Raw genomic sequence first — 19,174 nt, 5'->3', positions numbered from 1 at the left:
TCTTTCTTTCTTTCTTTCTTTCATCTCTGTCACCCAGGCTGGAGTATCTTGGAGTGGCGCAATCTTGGCTCACTGCAACCTCCGCCTCCTGGGTTCAAGCAATTCTCCTGCCCCAGCCTCCCGAGTAGCTGGGATTATAGGTGCCCTCCACTGCGTCTGGCTAATTTTTGTACTTTTAGTAGAGATGGAGTTTCGCTGTGTTGGCCAGGTTGGCCTCGAACTCCTGACCTCAGGTTATCTGCCCACCTCGGCCTCCCAAAGGGTTGGGATTACAGGCATAAGCCAACACACCTGGCCTCCTTTCCTTATTCTTAACAAGTCAATGGCTCTACACATAAAAAAACCAACCCCCTTTCAGTAGTTTCTGAGATTCTTGAAGAACAGAGGTAAGATTTGATTTGTAGCTTGGGTGCCAATGGAACACATCATACCTGGCCTGAGAAAACTCACAAATCAGCAGGGAAGTCAGATGCAAAAAAGGTAGCTAAGCTGTGATAAAGGGAGTGTCCCAGGAGAGCTGAGCAATGAGTGTAATTAAGTGACTTCAATGAAGAGACGTTGTCAGAGCTGTCTTGAAGGTTGAGGAGGTATTTACCTGGAGAAGATAGGGATGGAATTCCCAGCAGGGGGAATAGAATGCCCAAGAGTATGCAGAAGTAAAAGAGCTAGACCAAATTGGAGAACTCTGAGATGGTCAGTGTGGCTGGGGCTTCGGAGACAGAGGAATGTGGAAGGAGGCCTTGGAGGGTGGGCTATGGAATCTGACTCCACACGTTCAAAACTGGTTTCTCCCACTTAAGAGCGGTGTCATGTTGAGCAAGTTACTTACCTTTTCGGAGCCTCACCTTTCTAATCTGTAAAATGAAGATACCTATGTGATATGGTTTGAGGGAGCTTTACTGTGATGATGTACATAATACATGTAGTAAATAAGTGTCAGTTATGATTTCTTATATTCCTTACATCATATTCTTTATATATGTAGTATATCAGTTGTATCACAGGATACAGAGCAGAGGACAGCACAAGATTGGCACTTATAAAGGTGGATCTTCCAGCATGCTATTTGCTACCCCTGCTGAATGCTTTGCCTTCTATAGCCAAGGATGGTTTCAGCGAGAAATTGGGTTGGATAAAAAGTAGCTTCAACTGGCCAGGCACTGCAGCTTATGCCTATAATCCCAGTACTCTGGGAGGGTGAGCAGAGAGAATCACTTGAGCTCAGGAGTTTGAGAGTGGCCTGGGCAACAGAGCAAGACTCCATCTCCACTTCTTTCAAATAGTTTCAATTACCAAAGAGAAATGCCAGTTGGAAATAACCATTCTCCACCCCATTTCCCAAAGAGGTGCTTAGTTGAACTATGGGGGACTGGGGATCCCACTTACCTGTGGATGGAGGCCAGCTTGGCGGACTTCCTGCCCACAGAGAACTCAGAACAGTAGAGGTCGGCCTCAGCCCAGGTCTTATTGAGAGGGAAGAATCGATAGCAGTGGCCTTTGAACTCCATCCAGAACAGGGGGCACAGAGAAGGCTGGGGCAGCTCTGGCAGGGCTGGGGGCAGAGAGGAAACAGACTGGGAGGAAGGATGGCAGTGCTGACATTGTTTCCATAACTTAGTACCTATTTTCTTTCCTTTATAATCTTTTAATTTTAATTTTTTTTTTTTTTAAAGACAGGGTCTCATTCTGTTGCCCAGGCTGAAGTGCAGTGGTTTGATCATAGCTCATTACAGCCTCCAACTCGCAGCTCAAGTGATACTCCCACCTCAGCCTCCTGAGTAGCTGGGACCACAGGTGTGCACCACCACGCTTGCCTAATTTTTCGATTTTTGTTTTGTTTTGTTTGTAGAGATGAGGTCTTACTATGTTGACCAGGCTGGTCTTGTACTCCAGGGCTCAAGAGATCCTCCCACCTCAGCCTCCCAAAGTGCTGGAATTGCAGGCGTGAGCCACCAAGCCCTGCCTGTACATAATTTTTTTTTTTTTTTGAGACGGAGTTTTGCTCATGTCGCCCAGGCTGGAGTGCAATGATGCGATCTTGGCTCACTGCAACCTCAGCCTCCCGGGTTCAAGTGATTCTCCTGCCTCAGCCTCCAGAGTAGCTAGGATTACAGGCCTGTGCCCAGCTAATTTTGTATTTTTAGTAAAGAAGGTGTTTCTCCATGTTGGTCAGGCTGGTCTCGAACTCTTGACCTCAGATGATCCACCCTCCTTGGCTGCCAAAGTGCTAGGGTTACAGGCGTGAGCCATTGCGCCCAGCCGCCTGTACATACTTTTAAGAATGAAAGTCAAACATGTCCCATTATGATCTATTCAATTCTATGCCTGAGGTCCAGAAAACATATACATACCTACATTTTACTAAATTATAAAAATAATACGTGCACATCATAGAACACCTGGAAAATGTTACTGCTTTGATACAGTTTTTTCTCATATCACATTTGTATGTAGTGATGTTTTAACGTAATGTGATTATATGGTACTCTGCATGCCAGTCGGTATTCTGATCTCTAAAAATTAAAGAGTATAAGCATTTCTTCGATGTTATTATACATTTTTGGAAACATTGTTTTAAATAGCTCTTGAATCCTCTGCTGAGTGGCTCTCCTGGAGTTTATTTAATCATTCTCTTATTTTTAGATAATTAGATAGCTTCTCTATTTTTTTAACTATTACAAATAATTCTGAGATGAGCAGCTTTGTGCATAAAGCTTTTTTGGCATTTCTGCTGATTTTCTGAGGGGAGATTTTTAAGGCTTTAATACAATTTGCTAAATTGTCTCCTGAAAGCAATTTTTCCTCCCACAGTAATGTCTGAGAGTGCCCATCTCACTCTGCCCTTGCCAGAGCTCAGTGTTATCACTTTCACGGCAATCTGCAAATTTTATAAGCAAAAAAAGGTTATCTTGTTTCAATTTGCAATGCTGGGCTATCTGGCAAGACTGCGCATTTTTCCACATGTTTATTGCCAAGCTATAGCAAAGACTATTTATATCTTTGTCCATTGAACTCCTGGAGTTCTTAATTCTAAAAAGAAACAAATTTTTAAAAACCCCGTGTTTGAGACAGTGAAGTTATCTCAAGTCTCAGCCCCCCCTGAAAGCTTCTTAAGAGATACATTTTTGGAAACCACGACTCAGGATGACTGGCGAGAGGAGACAGGCAGGCTGAGAACCTTTCTCATGCTAGGTTGGATGGCTCATCCATGAAGACAGGCAGTGGGCAGGGGTGGAATCTGTTAGACTGGGGTTGAGAAGCCTGGGCCCTACCCCCAGCTCTGTATGTGACCCGCTGTGAGATGCTGGTCCATTCTTTCCCATCTTGACCTTCAAACTAGATGATCTCTGGGGTCCCTTTTGTAGCCATCCACTCAAGGGTGGGTGAAGGTCACCCTTTAGTGGAATCTTTGCCTTCAAGCCACTATAGTGGTTGACTGAGCTCATGAAGTAATAAAGTAGTGAACAACATTCATTGAGCATTTGTTATAGTTTACCTGTATGCCAAGCACATATAGGGAAACTAAGGCTAAGGCAGGCTGAGTAACTTGCCCAAGATCATCCTGCAGGTAAGTGGCATAGTAAGGATTTGAACCCAGGCTTCCTGACTCCAAAGTTCTTGCTCATAAAGTTGGCATGATGCTTCATGATGGGAAATTAGCAGGTCTAAGAATAGTTCATGGTCTTTATAGCACCTACTTCATGGAGTTACTGGGTCAACTGATTGGGCCAAATAAATTCACCAAATACTTGGGATATATGGATTATGTAATGTTTGGTTATTAATGATTAGCTCAGGGTTTTATAACCAAGACTGATGGGCTGCAGAGATTCAGCGAATTTCCCAAAATCAAGTACAAAATGAAAAGTGTGTGTGCACCTCTGTGCATTTCTCTGGGGAAAGAAAGGGACAGTTGCTTTTATCAAGAGAGTTATGCCAGGCAGGTAGATTCCAGGCCATGCTTTCAGGGCTGGTCAGTGCCACTGGGGTTTCCCCTTTGACCAGAACAGCCTCTCCCCAACCCCAGCAACTGTGCTGACCAGGGGTACCTCCCCACCCCTCCTGGTCAATCCTGGCCAACTCTCTTTCAATGCATGCCAGTATCCAAACTGGAGCCTGTTGGTTCAGAATTCGCTTTCTTAATCCTCTTCTATATGGCAAAAAGAAGGAGCTCTGCTTGGGGAGGTAAGTGGGCACAGCACCTTGGCCTGTCCCCACCCTTTTCTGGGACTCAGGTCCCTCCTTTCTTGATGGAGAGCATTGGTCTAGGAGGACATCACCTTAATGCATTAAAGCGCCAATGGCCAAGAGAGTTGATGGACCCTTTGTAACACTGGGTGTTGCTAAGTTCTTTGTGGGGACTTTTGAGCACTGCCTACAACACAAAAAGGCTACATTGAATTGCTGCCTGGGTTCACTTTTTTAGCAGTTTCTCCCTTAGCATGGATGAGAAGCAGCAAATCACTTCTACCTTCTTTCCACTCAGTAACCAAGGACACTCATCTGTGAGGATAAGTTTGTCCAGCAGTGACTTGAATGACTCAGTATTTGCTGGTGATAAACCACTTTTCTCACTCCCACCTGTCCTAAAATTACTTGGCACCCTAAATACTCATATTAGAGATGTAAGTAGGGTGACCAAGCCATCCTAGTGTGCCCAGGACCATCCCAGTTTTAAAATCAAGAGTCTTGGCTGAGTGTGGTGGCTCACGCCTGTAATACCAACACTTTGGGAGGCCGAGGTGGGAGGATTGCTTGAGTCCAGGAGTTCGAGACTAGACTGGGCAACACAGTAAAACCCCGTCTCTATAAAAAATACAAAAATTAGCCAAGAGTGGTGGAGTGTGCCTGTAGTCCTAGCTACTCTGAGGTGGGAGGATCGATTGAGTACGGAAGGTCAAAATTGCAGTGAGCCATGATCACGCCACTGCACTCCATCCAGCCTGGATGATAGAGCAAGACCCTGACTCAAAACAACAACAACAACAATAACCATGAGAGTCCCACATCCTGGGTACCCCTACAGTTCCCAGCAAACTGAAATTGGTTGGTCACTCTGTTTTTTTTTTTTTTTGAGACAGAGTCTTGCTCTGTCCCCCAGGCTGGAGTGCAGTGGTGTGATCTCGGCTCACTGCAAGCTCCGCCTCCCGGGTTCATGCCATTCTCCTGCCTCAGCTTCCGGAGTAGCTGGGACCACAGGCACCCGCCACCACACCCGGCTAATTTTTCTGTATTTGTAGTAGAGACGGGGTTTCACCGTGTTAGCCAGGATGGTCTCGATCTCCTGACCTCGTGATCCGCCCGCCTCGGCCTCCCAAAGTGCTGGGATTACAGGCTTGAGCCACCGCGCTGGGCCTGGTTGGTCACTCTCGCATCGTGAGGGGGAATTTTATCCCCGCCCCTTGCCAGGAGACATTGGACAGTGTCTGGAGACATGTTTGGTTATCACCACTGGAAGTGGTGGTACTAATGGCATCTAATGGGTAGAGGCCAGGAATGCTGCTAAACATCCTATATTGAAGAACTCCCCACAATAAAGAATGATCCAACCCAAAATGTCAGTAGTGCCAGGATTGAGAAACCCTTCCCCAGATGGAAGGCAGGACTCCAAAAATGTAAAATAACCCCACAGCACAGCAACACGAAACATCACAGCAAACATTCACATTTCTTAGCCTGTTCCTATTTTCTTTAACAAAAATTAAGACACAGCCCCCGCAACTAATGAGAAGTTGCGCTATTCGTCTAATTTTAGAGTTAAAATGTATTACTAATCCTAGCCCATGGCTTAAAAGTACTGAAGACATTGCTTTAACATTGTGTTTAAATTTAACAACATGGACCTCACTAAAGAAGTCTGCAGAAGGGAAGTCTAGCACTTTCTCCCCTGAGTTTAGAATGAAGTAAACTTCTTTGTCATTTCTCTCTGACCGTAGGAGGATTTTTTCCCCTGGTTTCCCTTCCACTGAAGATGAAACTCTACATGAGTTTCTGCACTAAGAAAGGGTTTGAGTTTCAATTTCCTGCTTCAGATAGCTCTGACTTCACCTCCTATCCCGTGCAGGTGTTAAAACCCCAGTCCAGGCGTTATGGAGGCTGATGCCCTACTCAGGGCTCTGCAGCAATATGCTTGCTTTACTCTATCTCTGTCTTGGTTTCTGGCCCCTGGGCACCCCCCTCACTTCCTTGGAAGTCCAGTCTAACTTTAGCAGGATGTTTGCAGATGTTCATGTGATCTTTCTGCCCGGCGGTAGTGGGAAGAGTTCGTAGTCTCAAATTCACCGTATTGTGTAGTCTCCACTCTCTTTGTCTTCTACCTCTTTTTTTTTAATGAACTTTTTATTTTGGAATAAATTTAGATTTCTGGAAAAGTTGTCAGAGAGTACAATGATGGTTACCAGAAGCTAGGAAGGGTAGTTAGTGGGGAAGGCGGGGGAAAAGCGGGCATGGTTAATGGGTACAAAAATACAGTTAGATAGAATGAATAAGATCTAGTATTTGATAGCACAACAGGGTGACTACAGTCAACAGTAATTAGGCTGCGTGCAGTGGCTCACACTCATAATCTCAACCAAGGTGGGAAGATCGCTTAAGCCCAGGAGTTTGAGACTAGCCTGGGCAACATAGTGAGACCCTGTCTCTTACCAAAAATCGGCCAGGCGTGGTGGCATGTGCCTGTAGTCCCAGCTACTTGGGAAGCTGAGGTAGGAGGATCATTTGAAACCAAGAAGTCAAGACTTCAGTCATCTGGGATTGCGCCACTGCACTCTAGCCTGGGTGACAGAGCAAGACCCTGTCTCAAAAAAAAAAAAAAATTTAGAAGTTTCAAAGATAGTGTGTGGAGAGTTCCTGTATACCTTTCACCCAGCTTCCCCTGATGTTAACATCTTAAAGAACTAAGAAATGAACACAGGTACAACATGATGACCTAAACTCCAGACGTTACTCAGTGTTTTCCTTTTTTTATGCTCAGGTCCAACTTAGGATGTCTGTTACATGGACTCTACCTGCATGTTATTTTTGACATAAAATGCTCTATCTAGGATTGGCTGGGATCAGACAAAATCGACAAGAATTGGCTGGCATTGCTCAGAATTTCTTAGCATTGTTGGATAATTTGCCAAAAATAATCTCTTTTTTCCTCTCCTTACAACCAATCAATTTTCATGTCATGTCTATTCCGTCTCCTAAATTCAGTTCATTCTTTCTTCTCCTTCTGCACTCTTTTTGACCTTTTTCCATGAAGACCTTCTCAACACCTTTTCGCTGTTCTTCCTGCTTTGTCTCACCTCCCAGGTCCAGAGGCATCCTTCCTCCTTGGAACAGCCTGACCTCATTTCCCTGAAACCCTGCAGGTGTTCCCTTTGCCCGTGGGAACTGCTTGCCCCTTGCTTATTCTCCGTCATCTGCCCCCTCCTTACTCTGTGCCCCAGGTTTGCCCACACTTTCACCATTTCTCAAAGACATGTTCAGACCTTTGCAGATCATTCTGTTGACCTGACTTCAGCCAATTCTGTTTCTCCTTTGAGTCTCTGCTGCACAGTGACTTATTCAGGGAAGATGAGGTAGGAGCCTCTGATAAATGCTTTTAGAGCCCATTGCACCTCAACATTCACACATTCCTCCTCTACCCCCATCAGCGTCTGTTGTGATCATTCCTCTCCCCCTGGTGCCTTGGCACATAGTAAGTGCACAATGACTAGGCTTGAATGCATAAATACACGTAGGGAATCAAACACCACTTCTTGAGGGCAACCTGTTGGGAAAACAGTGAGAAGGCTGTGTGCATAACTCATGCCTTTGAAACCAGGAGTCCTGACGCTGCGATGGCATTCCTGGAGTTTTTTTTTAACCAAGTCCTGAAATCAGAGGTTGCCAGATCCTGGTTTCGCATATTGTTTAGGACAACGATTGCTGCGAAGGCCAACCTCAGCATCCCCTGGGACCTTCAGACTCCCAGGCCCCACTCCAGGCCTTCCAAATCAGAGTCTGTATTTTTACAAGAGCCCCAGGTGATTCTTGTACACATGAAAATCTGGGAAGCCCTGGTCTACAGTGTGCCAGACTGAATTGCTCATTCAGGAGCCTGTAGAATTACTCATTCATTCATTCATTCATTCATTCTCTCACTTGAACAGAGCCTGGCAAAGAGGAATTAATAATTAATTAAATGAAAGGGGCTGAGTGGAGTGAGAAGGGGAAAAGGTCCTTGGTCTTAAAGACTGTGGATATTTCAAAAAGAACCCCTGCCTCCAATCCTGTCTGCTCCTCCCAGAGCGGAAAACAAGCTCCTTGAACCATTTACACCCCGCCTCCCCATTCTGGTCCTTTAGGTTTTCTCCATTGAGTAAATGGTGGTTATGGATGCCAGGGATGAAACATACCAGAAAATGAGGCTATGACAGGTCACTGCTCAATTACTCCCCTTTCCAACAGGGCAGCCAAAGGCCTTTAATTGGGAGGACCTGGGAGGCAGAAAAGAGCGCTGGCTTGCGCTGAGATGATCATTAACTCCATCCAACCTGCACCGCACTTCCTCCTCCTCCTTTACCTCTTGGGTTTAAAGAATTGGGAATAGAAGGCCTTTCATCAGCCTGACCCTAAACCAGCCTCTGCTAATCTGTCTCTTGTGAAGGGATTTCTTTAGCTGTAGAGCTTGACAGTCAGGTAACCATGGCAACACAACAACCAGCAACAGCTCTGACTCAGCATTCACTGTGTGCCAGGCATTGTGTTAAATGCTTGATACAGAAAAATGCACTCAGTCTTCACACATCCTACCAGGTATGTGCCACTATCACCCCCACTTCACAGATGAAGAAACCAAAGCACAGAAAGGTTGGCTAACTTGCCCAAGATCTCACAGCTCCCAGCTGGGATTTGAAGCCAGCCTGTCTACCCCCAAACCTAGAGAATCCTACTGCATGTAAGCCCATTTTCTTTTGCTCCAATCTTGATGGTCTGGTCCTTCATTAATTCCTTTATCCATTCAACAAGTACTACTTGAGCAACTACTTGGTCTCAGGTAGTAGGTTACAAGCTGAAGATACTGTGCGGTATACTACACAGACGTGCCTTCTGACCTCATGAGCCTCATGGTCTGTGAAGACCAAAATTAAGAAAAATGAGCACAGGCCAGGTGCAGTGGCTCATGCCTGTAATCCCAGCACTTTGGGAGGCAAAGGCAGGAGGATTGTTTGAGGCCAGGAGTTTGAGACCAGCCTGGGCAGTGTAGCAAGACTCCACCTTTACAAAAAATACCTTTTTTAAAATTAGCCATATGTGGTGGCACTTGCCTGTAGTCCCAGCTACTCAAGAGACTGAAGAGGGAGCATCACTTGAGCCCAGGAGTTTCAGGCTGCAGCAAGCTATGACCATACCACGGTACTCCAGCCTGGGCAACAGAGCAAGACCTTGTCTCTAAAAAAAAAAAAGAAAGAAAGAAAAAGCAGTGCAAAAATAAAGATGTCATTACCATGTAATTTGTGGATGTGTGTCATGCCAGCAAAAACTTCAGGGAGCAGCCCCCTCAATTATTTTAGAAACTGGTTGTTTGCCCCTTTCTCTCCCTAGTTGAACTGGTGACTGCCCTGTCCCCATCTTCAAGGATCCCACAGGTGATTATGACAAGGCATCATGAGTTCCCTTCCTGGATGGGGGAAAAGAGGATGTTGCCACAAGAACCCCTAGAAGTGGAACACAACCCAGACCTGGAGATCTGGGAGGCTTCTTAGAGGAGGTGCTGTCTCAACTGAGCCCCGGAGGATGAACAAGAGTTGGAGAAAGAGTGTTCCAGGGGAAGGGCACAGTGTGTGCAGAGGTCTGGAGATGTGAGAGCGAATGGAGCACTGGAGAATTAGAAATGGTTTAGCATGGCTGGGAACTCGAGAAGGAGAGGAAGGAAGCGATGAGACTGGCGGTGGGGGAGGGAAAGTGGAGGGAGAGAGGCAGAGGGGAGGAGATGCACAAAGGGACTGTTGCTTTGGAAACCAGGAGGCCAAACCACCTGGTCTTTTCCTTCAATTAGCAGCACGAGAGGGCCCCAAGGTCCCCCAGCTGGGGTGGGGGTCAAAACCTTTGGGAGCTCTGAGCTTGTTAGGGAAAGAAAACACATCAGTGGAATTCAGGGCTCCCCCCTACCCCCACTCTTTTTAAAGAAATAAATTGTCACCTTCCTACTCAATCTGGCTGCTGGCTCCCCTGGCCCCAATCCAGCCACCCACGAATGCACTACCCTGCTGCCGCCTTTTCAGATGAGTCTTGGGACCCAGCCAGGAAGGGAGGTGGGGAGGCTCAGGGGCCACATTTGTCCACCAGGTCCCCATATTGGGCCCCAGACACTCCCGGGGGCCGAAAGAGTCTGGGAAGGTGGCTGCTGCGTTCTGAGGACTTGGTCACCCTCGCTGCCCTCCTGCTGTCCTACGGGTTCCACTGCCTCCTTCACAGTGAGCCCTGGCTCTGGGAAGTGAAACTGGTGGCCCCAGGTCTCTCCTGTCTAAGCTTTGCTGCCCCTTCTGTGAGCCACTCTTGAGGCCACATGAAACAGGGGGAAAAGCATTAGACAATTTCTTATATTGCTAATAAGAGCAGCCATTTGTTGGGTGTTTAGTGTGTGACTCCTTGAGATCAGCCTAGGAGGGAGTATCGATATCATCCCCATTTTACAGATGAGGAGACTAAGGCTCAGAGAGGGTAAGTCACTTACTCTCTTGGCTCAAAAGTGGCAGAGCCATGATTGAGACTGTATTGAGACTTGAGTCTGACAGATTCAGAAACTCCTGAACAGACTAGCGCCTCTAAAAGATATCTTCTTTCCAGTCTTCATTTTCTCATTTGTGAAATAAATCTATTAAACACCAAATGTAGCAATTAAGCAAATAAGTCGATGTTTCCTGGGTGCCTATTTGGCTTGAGGTCTGTGTCCTTGGGTTGCTCTCAGTCTGGAAGAAGGAACTTGTACATGGCAGAGTCATCGCGTACTAAGTATTCTAGATGTACAAAGTGCTTGCTCTGTGACCATAGAGGAGTGGCAACTGGACAGAATGTCCAAGGGACACTTTAGGATCCGGGCTGCTCCAGGAGGTAGGAACACTGTTGCCTAGGTCTCTATGCTCCAGGTTCAGACCTTGGACTCTGGAGTCAGATGGTCCTAGTGGGAAACTCAGCTCTTTGTGCCTCAGTTTTCTCATCTGTTCAGTGGGCATGATCATAGTGCTTACTTCACAGAAAACCAGTTCCAGCTCAGAGGCAGGGATTCTAGTAAGTATTAGATATTATTACAGTAGAAACAGTCGGGGTCCCAGAACCTTTCCCAGAGCTGACAGTGCAATGCCAGGCTCTTGGACGGGTGAGGGAGAGGCTACATAACTTGACTCCTTCCCCATCTACACTTCTGAAGCCCTGCAGAAGCAGGTCCTGAGCTTCAAAAGACTTTGCTATAAATTTCCTTTGCTACACAGAGTTCTTGGGCTCAGGAGTCAGGGAAAGGAAACTTTTTGATGGTAGAAGAATAATAAATGTTTACGTAGCTCTTACTGGGTGCCAGACACTGTTCTGAGGACTTTACATTCATTAATCCACTTATAACAATGAGATCAAAGGCAGGTTCAGAGAAAAGGTTTCGGGAAAAGGATTTAGTCTGTCTAAATCCTCCCAAGTCTCTAAGAGATGTCTAAAGAGTTGTTTTTTTTTTTTTTCCTCCAAAACATAGGGGGTGGCCAAGTTGTGCTATTTGCATATATTTGCATATGCAGGGAGCGGGTGATGAAAGGTCTGGAGTAGTGAGATGAATGACCCATGACCTGTGCCCTGTTATGCACTGTACCTAAAGGCTAGGGGTACACAGAAGAAGATGAAAAACCAAGCCCATTCTCAATAAGGAGGGCCTTGGAGGTGCATGTATTCTCATGGTCTGCCGGGGCCCACAGAGACCCCTAAATCCTCCCTACAACATACCAACATGCATGCTCCTGCTCACATGCACCCATAAACTCACACGCATTCCCTCTGTGTTGAAATCACTTTCCTCTAGAGAATCTATCTGCATAGGCTGAAAGTGGGCTATCTGTAGGGCTGGGAGCCTGGGAAGCAGTAGAACTGCCTCTTGGACAGTGATGACCATGGTTGGCTCAACTGGCCTCTGTAGCCTCAGTTTCCATAGCCATAATATGGAAAGGTTGGGCTGAGTGGATTTCTAAGACCCATCCTTCCAATTCCAAACTCTGAGCTCTCCCAGGTAGCTGAGATTGACACAATCTCAGTACCCTTATCTATAGAGTAGGGATGAGGCTTGGGGACTGATGTTCAGAAGTTCCTTTCAATGTTGAAGACTTTTGTCAGAACAGAAAACTGTCTCCTGGCCAATTCTGACATAACATCAACAACCACAGTGACAAACATAGTAATGTTAATAACTCATTTTTCAAGTGCTTTACTGTGTGCTAGGCACTTCATTTGCATGAGCTCATTGAAGATCTCCAAAACCCTTGATAGGAACCCTTGCTATCCCCACTTGGGGCTCAGAGAGGTGAGGAAACTTGAGTCTCAGAGAGGTCCCATGGGCACAAGCTAGTGAAGGACAGAAAACACCCCTAGTTACTCCTTTCAAACTCAGTCTTGGCCCCTTCCCACTTTTGCTGGGCAGAAAGGCAAGATCTTGGGATATACAAGGCAGCCTGCAAGAATATTTTGTTCATCTTCTCTGCTACTTGCTTATTGCACTGGTGAGGAAACTGAGGTCCAAGAGGAAGGATGCAAGTCATTGTTATGAACGGAATGTTTGTGTCTCTCCTCTTCCCTGCACCCAGTTCATATATTAAAGCTCTAACTCCCAATGTGATGGTGTTGGGAGGTGGAACCTTTGGGAGGTGATTAGATTTAGATGGGATCCCATTTGCATGATGGGATTAGTGCCCTTATAAGAGGAAGAGACCAGAGCTTTGTCTTTCTCTGCCATGTGAAGGTACAGTGAGAAGGCGGCCATCTGCAAGCCAGGAAGAGAGTCCTCACCAGGAACAAAATCTGCCGGCATCCTGATCTTGAACTTCCCAGCCTCCAGAACTGTGAGAAACAAATGTTTGTTGCTTAAGCTCCCCAGTCTGTGATATTTTGCTCTGGCAGCCTGAGCTGATGAATACACTCAGAGAGTTTAGGACAGAACTGAAACCTCTTGCCCAAATGAACTAACACTATCCCTTATTGTTACCACTAAGGAAGCGAGATTTAAAACAAAAAGAAAGGAAAAAAAAGGATACCTAGTCAAATTTGATTTCAGGTAAACAACAGATGATTTTTAATATAAATACATCCCATGTAATATTTGGGGCATGCTTACACTAAAAAAGAAGTTATTAATATTTATTTACTGGTATTTTATCTGGCAACCCTATCGACCCACTGTTTAAATTCACCCTAACACTATCACAACCTAATAATTTGGCCTTATGAGAATCTCCATCTTGGTATTTCATTATTAGTTTTACTTGAATGGGGATTTAAAAATGATATCTCTGCCATTGCTATGATAAATAAATCCATATATGAAGGTTATTATGAGGATTAAATAAATTCATATCTGAAAAGGGCTTAGAACTGTGCCTGGCACATAACTAGGGTCATGTAAGTCTCAGTTGTTGTTATTGATATTGCTAATATTATGATTTTTAAACAAGCCTGGATAGAACCTGGTAGAGGTGACAGTCAAGACTCTCGGCCACCAAATTACAGGATTCAGACCTCTTCTCATCCACATGAGGGTCCCCCAGAATGAGTACCCCAGCCTTCCTATTGCGAAGTGGAAGAAATTGAGCTCATTTGAAGACCCTCATCCTCCATATGGGACACTGGGAGGCCACATTCCCAAGGCCAACAGGTTCTCATCCCTGGGGAGGCCGGGTGTTGCTAGGCCAGGCCTCCAGGGAGGCCATTAGAGGAACAAGTGTCCCTCCCTGCACACCTAACCTATGGTGGCAACAGAGGCAGCTCTGAAAGCTCCCTGGGAAGGCTGTCACAGCCAAGGTGGGGCTGGGGCCCAGATCCCTCACAAAACTACCATGTTCAGACCTTTCTGTAGTGCCAGACACCGTGCAAAACACCTTCTCCATGTTACCTCATCTGCCTTGCACAGTAGCGCAAAGACAGTGCCATTGTGACCTGACTTTCTAGAAGAAGCTGAGGCTCAGAGACATTAAGAAACTTCTTCTATGTCACACAGCTTGTAAACTGCAAAACTGGGATTTAAACCCAGGACTTTTTGTGTCTGGGCCTAGAATAGTGCCCATGATAAAGGTGGTAGGGGGAAAGCTATGAGGAGACTCGGGTCAGGGCACCCCAACCCCCCAACAGAAGCAGCCAGGCCTCACTGATATAATAAGTTCCTGAGAGTGTACTCCTCTTCACCTGCTCCCAGCCCTGGCCCCTGCACTTACCTGGGCTGATATTGATGTCTGTTTGTGGAAAGGCCTGTGCAGAGTGGAGGGTCAGGAAGGCTGCAGCCCACAGTGTCCACCTTTGCATCCTGAGCTCCTAGAAAGCAACCTCCCAGCCTGAGTGGAGGAGAGAGGCTCTTTGGCTAGAGCTTGGGTCCAGGATTGCTCTCCTAGGGTCAGATGGAGGCTGGCAGGAGCTGGGACAGACTGGATGGACTCCAGTCCCCTCCTCTTTTCTTCCTTTTCTCCTCCCTCCTCTTCACACTGCTGGAGACAGCTCAGAATGACAGCTGAAAGCAAAGCAGCCCTAGGCCAGCCCCCCTCAAAGAACCAAGAGACATTTTAGCTCCCAGTCTTGCCCCTGAACCAAAAGAAATTTTAGCTCTCAGTCTTGTCTCTGAGCCACCCTGTGGCCTTGGGTGTGCACTTCTCTGAGACTCAGTTTCCTCCTCTGTAAAATGGGATAGTAACGAAACTCACATTCCAGCCTGTCACAGGAGACAAAGTATCTCACCTCCCTCAGTGTAAATATGTACCAAAAGGTAAAAATACTGCAAGTCAGCATTGAGTGCAGAGGTCTCCTGGGCCATGGATATCATTTGTTTGGTCTGCAATGTTTTAAATTCTAAAAAATTTGTTAAGGTATAAAACCAAGAGGTGTTAGGTGTAAGTCGGGATTTCTGCCTTCTATTGGAAAATCGGAAGATCTAACAAAACATAGCCCTCATTTCTACAGGGCAACAATTGCATGGAGCTGAGAAAGAGCATGTCCTTCAGCCAGGCTCTTTGAGCTTCAGTTCACCAAGGTCCCCACCTCATGGGTCTGATCCTGACAGCATCCACTGCTGAGGAAGCACCAGGAAGCCTGTTGAATCAGCCTCCTTTCCTCTCCCTTCACCTCTCAGGTTCTCTCAGGGTTCCTCCGGGGGTTAAAGGAGGCATCTGTAGAAGGTTCAACTGAGTGTTGCACAGAATAAGTGCTCCACAAAGAGGTGAAAGTGTCATCACTAGTGCATAGCTCTATTGTGTGGCTTGCTCGGAATGCGATGTTTAAAAACCCCTAGTGTTTTCATTGGGATCTCTTCGCACTTTTGGAGAATCAATATTTCTAAAAACCAGAGTCTTTCTCCCCCACTTTCTCTGTCCTTAGGCAAGTCACTTTGCCTCTCTGAACCTCAGTTTCCTCCTCTGTAAAATGGGGGATAAGTAGAGTACCTACCTCACGAGGATTAAATGAAGTAATTTGTTTCTAAAACTTGGCATAGGTGCTGGCAAGTAGTAGGTGCTCAATAAATGACAGCAACAGTTGCTATTGTTGTCATCGATCTAGTGCAAGGCTTTCCTTGGCATCACTCACATCCTCTGCCCCTGCACTCCCTCATTCCTCTCCAGAAATGCTCAGCCAGGTGCCCTGACACCTCGTGTGGCTGGCACTCACAGGGAAGACTGGAATGTGCCCGTTTGGCTTCCAAGTCTTCTTTCTGGAACACCTGCTGCTGTGCTTGTGAGGAATAACTTAACTTGTGCCCACACAGCTTGCTTTGCCTGCTGGCACCGGAGCTGAAAGTCTGCCAAGGTCTGACTCAGAATACGAGCACAGCTCAGGCTCAGCTTCAACCTACAGGATGCCTCCTCGGGTAGATCGGTTGCCTCAAAACTAGTGTACTGGTGCATATCCCAGAGCATGCACACTCACTTATTGATAAATGGGATATATTCATTACATGTTTTTAAGTGATGTGCCGGTACAACTCACTGTACTAATGTATTATTTCTGTTATAAAACACACACCCCCACATTGGACATTATTAAAGGTTGATAAAAGATATAAATATGGAAGAAAGTTTGGGTATTTTCTTCCTACTCCCTATCATCTTGCAAGCTGAAATTTGGGGGCTCCTGCTGTCAGGTTCCTGGGTGCTGCTTGGAATTTAAAAGTGTCTATCTTAGTCTGTTTTGTGCTGCTATACTAGAACATCTGAGACTGGTAATTTATAATGAGTAGAACTTATTGGTTCACAGTTCTAGAGACTGGGAAGGCCAAGATCAAGGTGTTGGCATCTGGTGAGGGCTTTCTTGCTGAGTCATCATATGGTGGAAGGTGAGAGGGTAAAAGAGAGACAAGACAGAGAGAGAGAGAGCTTTTTAAAGAGGGGATGAACCCACTCCTGCCATACCTGAGCTATCCTTGTGATAACATCTTTGATCCATGTATGAGGGAAGAGCTCTCATAACCCAGACACCTCTTAAAAGCCCTGTAACCTCGTTGGAATGGTCTAGTTCAACTTTTATGTAATAAAATTGTGAGTTGTTTTTCATTTGCCATGGACCCTCAGATTGAAGGTCACATAACCTGAGCACGCCCAGATGAACCAAGTGTGCAACCACAGGGGGAACTAAGTGCTCAGACTGAGGAGCAGGGACTGAAATCAGAAGCAGACACTACATGGCAGGATCCAGAATCCAATCGGATTGAGCTCTGATGTTACCCTACGGCAGGATCCAATCAGGTCATGCCTCCCCACATCATCTCTTTGCAAGGTCCAATCAGATCATGCCTCATTACCCTATGCTTATAAAACCTGACCCAAACCCCAGCTTGGGGAGATAGAGTTGAGCATTTCCTCCTGCCTCCTTGCCAGTCGACCAGCAATAAAGCTTTTCTCTTCTTAAAAGCCAGCGCCATGATATTGGCCTCTGTGCACACTGAGTAGCAAGCCCATTGATTGCTCAGTACCAGTCCCGCCTCCCAATATCATCACAATGACAATTAAATTTCAACGTGAGTTTGGAGGGGACAGACATTCAAACCATAGCATTGTCTCTTTGAGTGTGGACACATTAAGTGGGGAGGAGAAGAGTGGTCCAAAGCAGGCCACTGGAAATCCTTCTAGTAAGTGGAGAATCCTAAACCCCCCAAATTACCTGTGTTGTATCTGATAATCTGAAGGTTTTTATAAATCAGTTCATGTACCCTCTCTGAATGGAGACACACAAGATATTTGTTACTTCCTCAAACACAAGTATGGTCCATGGACTAGCAGCACAGGGATCTCCTGGGAGCACATCAGAAATGCAGAATCTCAGGCCCCCACCGCCCTGCAGACCTGCTGAATCAGTTCTGCTCCCAGGTGGGTTGTGTGTATATTAAAGTTTATGAAACACTGCTCTCGACAGGGTAGGGAACTTTTTCTATAAAGAAGCAGACAGGCCAGGCACAGTGGCTTATTCTTATATTCCATCACTTTGGGACACTGAGGTGGGAGGATCGCTTGAGGCCAGGAGTTTGAGGCCATCCTGGGCAGCATGGTGAGACCCCATCTCTACTTAAAAAATAAAATCTTAGCCAGATGTGGTGGTGCACACCTGTAGCCACAGCTACTTGGGAGGCTGAGGTAGGGGGTTTGCTTGGGCCCAGGAGTTTTAGGCTGCAGTGAGCCAAGATCGTGACTGCACTTCAGCCTGGGTGACAGAGTGAGACTGTCTCAAAAAAAAAAAAAAAAAGAGCTAGACAGTAAATATTTGAGGACTTCTGGGTTATACAACCTCTGTCACAACTACTCAACTCTGCCAGAAATACAGGAATGGACCAGGCCGTGGGCCAATAAAACTTTATTTGCCAAAATAGGCAAGGAGCCAGATTTGGCCCATGGGCTGTCACTTGCCAATCCCTGTTCTAGATCTCAAGCTTTCTGGCCAGAAAGTAGACAATTTCTCCACTTAACGAATATGATCTTTGCTGTCATTTGGAGGTTGTAGGCATTTCTTTGTTACACTGCATGTATTTCTGGCTTCTTACAGTTGTATTTATTGAGTGGTGGCCTCTCTCTCCTCTCCCCCAGTACATACACTGTGTTCATGGCATCTTGAAGTTCCATGAGGATTCTCCCTCTCTCTCTCATTTATCTCTCTCCTTCTGTCTGTTTGTCTATCTAATCTCTATCATCTATTTATCTGTCAATCATCTATCTCCCTTAATTTCCTAACTTTTAAAAAATGTTGTTTATCGATTAAACAAAGTCCCCTACCCCTTCACCACAATTATAAAAGAAGCAATAGATGCCAGTTCATTTCATGGCTTTCAATTCAGATGCATTCTTGTTCAGACTCCAGACCTGTTGTTGTGTGATTATTTAACCCCTCTAATCCTCAATTTTCTCAACTGCAAAATGGGAAGAAATCAATACTTCCGTCATACAAGTGCTTAGAAAAATGTTTGTCGCATGATAAGCATCCTATATATATGTGAGCTACCATTAGATCACTTTATAACCTTCAAAAATACTGTATAGGAACGTATCAAGTTGATGTGACGGTTAATTTTAGGTGTCAACTTGACTGGATTGAGGGATGCCTCAATCCCGGAGATAGCATTGTTTCTGAATGTGTCTGGGAGGGCGTCGCCAGAGGAGATTGACATGGGAGTCAGGACTGAGAGAGGAAGACTTGCTCTCAGTGTGGGAGGACACCATACAACTGGCAGGGAGCCAGCTGGAAAAAATGGCCAAAAGGAAGGGGATTGGTCCTCTCCCTGCTCTCCCTCTTCCTTCCAGAGTGGGACACTTTTTCTCTTTTTGCCTTTGGACATCAGATTCCAGGTTCAGTAATGGGATTCTAGGGATTGCACCAGTAGCCTTTGGGGGCTCTTGAGTCTGACCGGAGGCTGCTCTGCTAGCTTCCCTGGTTATAAGGCTTTGGACTTGGACTGAGCCACACTCCAGCTTCTCTGGTTCTCCAGCTTGTAGTT

General features: G+C 46.0%; 1 protein-coding gene across 1 annotated transcript in view; it reads right to left on the bottom strand.

Moving 5' to 3' along the window:
- The window catches only part of CLEC19A (C-type lectin domain containing 19A), a 25,288-nt gene extending 10,653 nt beyond the window's left edge, over window positions 1-14,635 (bottom strand). Inside the window, exons 1-2 of the mRNA XM_023189710.2 lie at window positions 14,427-14,635; window positions 1,387-1,552 (exon numbers count right to left, since the gene is read on the bottom strand). Of these exons, the coding sequence (XP_023045478.1) occupies window positions 1,387-1,552; window positions 14,427-14,514 (254 nt within the window). The 5' untranslated portion in view covers window positions 14,515-14,635. The remainder of the gene's footprint in view (window positions 1-1,386; window positions 1,553-14,426) is intronic.
- Between the last annotated feature and the right edge of the window lie 4,539 nt (window positions 14,636-19,174).

This window comes from Piliocolobus tephrosceles, chromosome 17, assembly GCF_002776525.5.
Source record: "Piliocolobus tephrosceles isolate RC106 chromosome 17, ASM277652v3, whole genome shotgun sequence".
Lineage (NCBI taxonomy): Eukaryota > Metazoa > Chordata > Mammalia > Primates > Cercopithecidae > Piliocolobus > Piliocolobus tephrosceles.
Note: the sequence above shows the minus strand (reverse complement) of the source record. Positions and strands in the feature narration are given on the sequence as shown.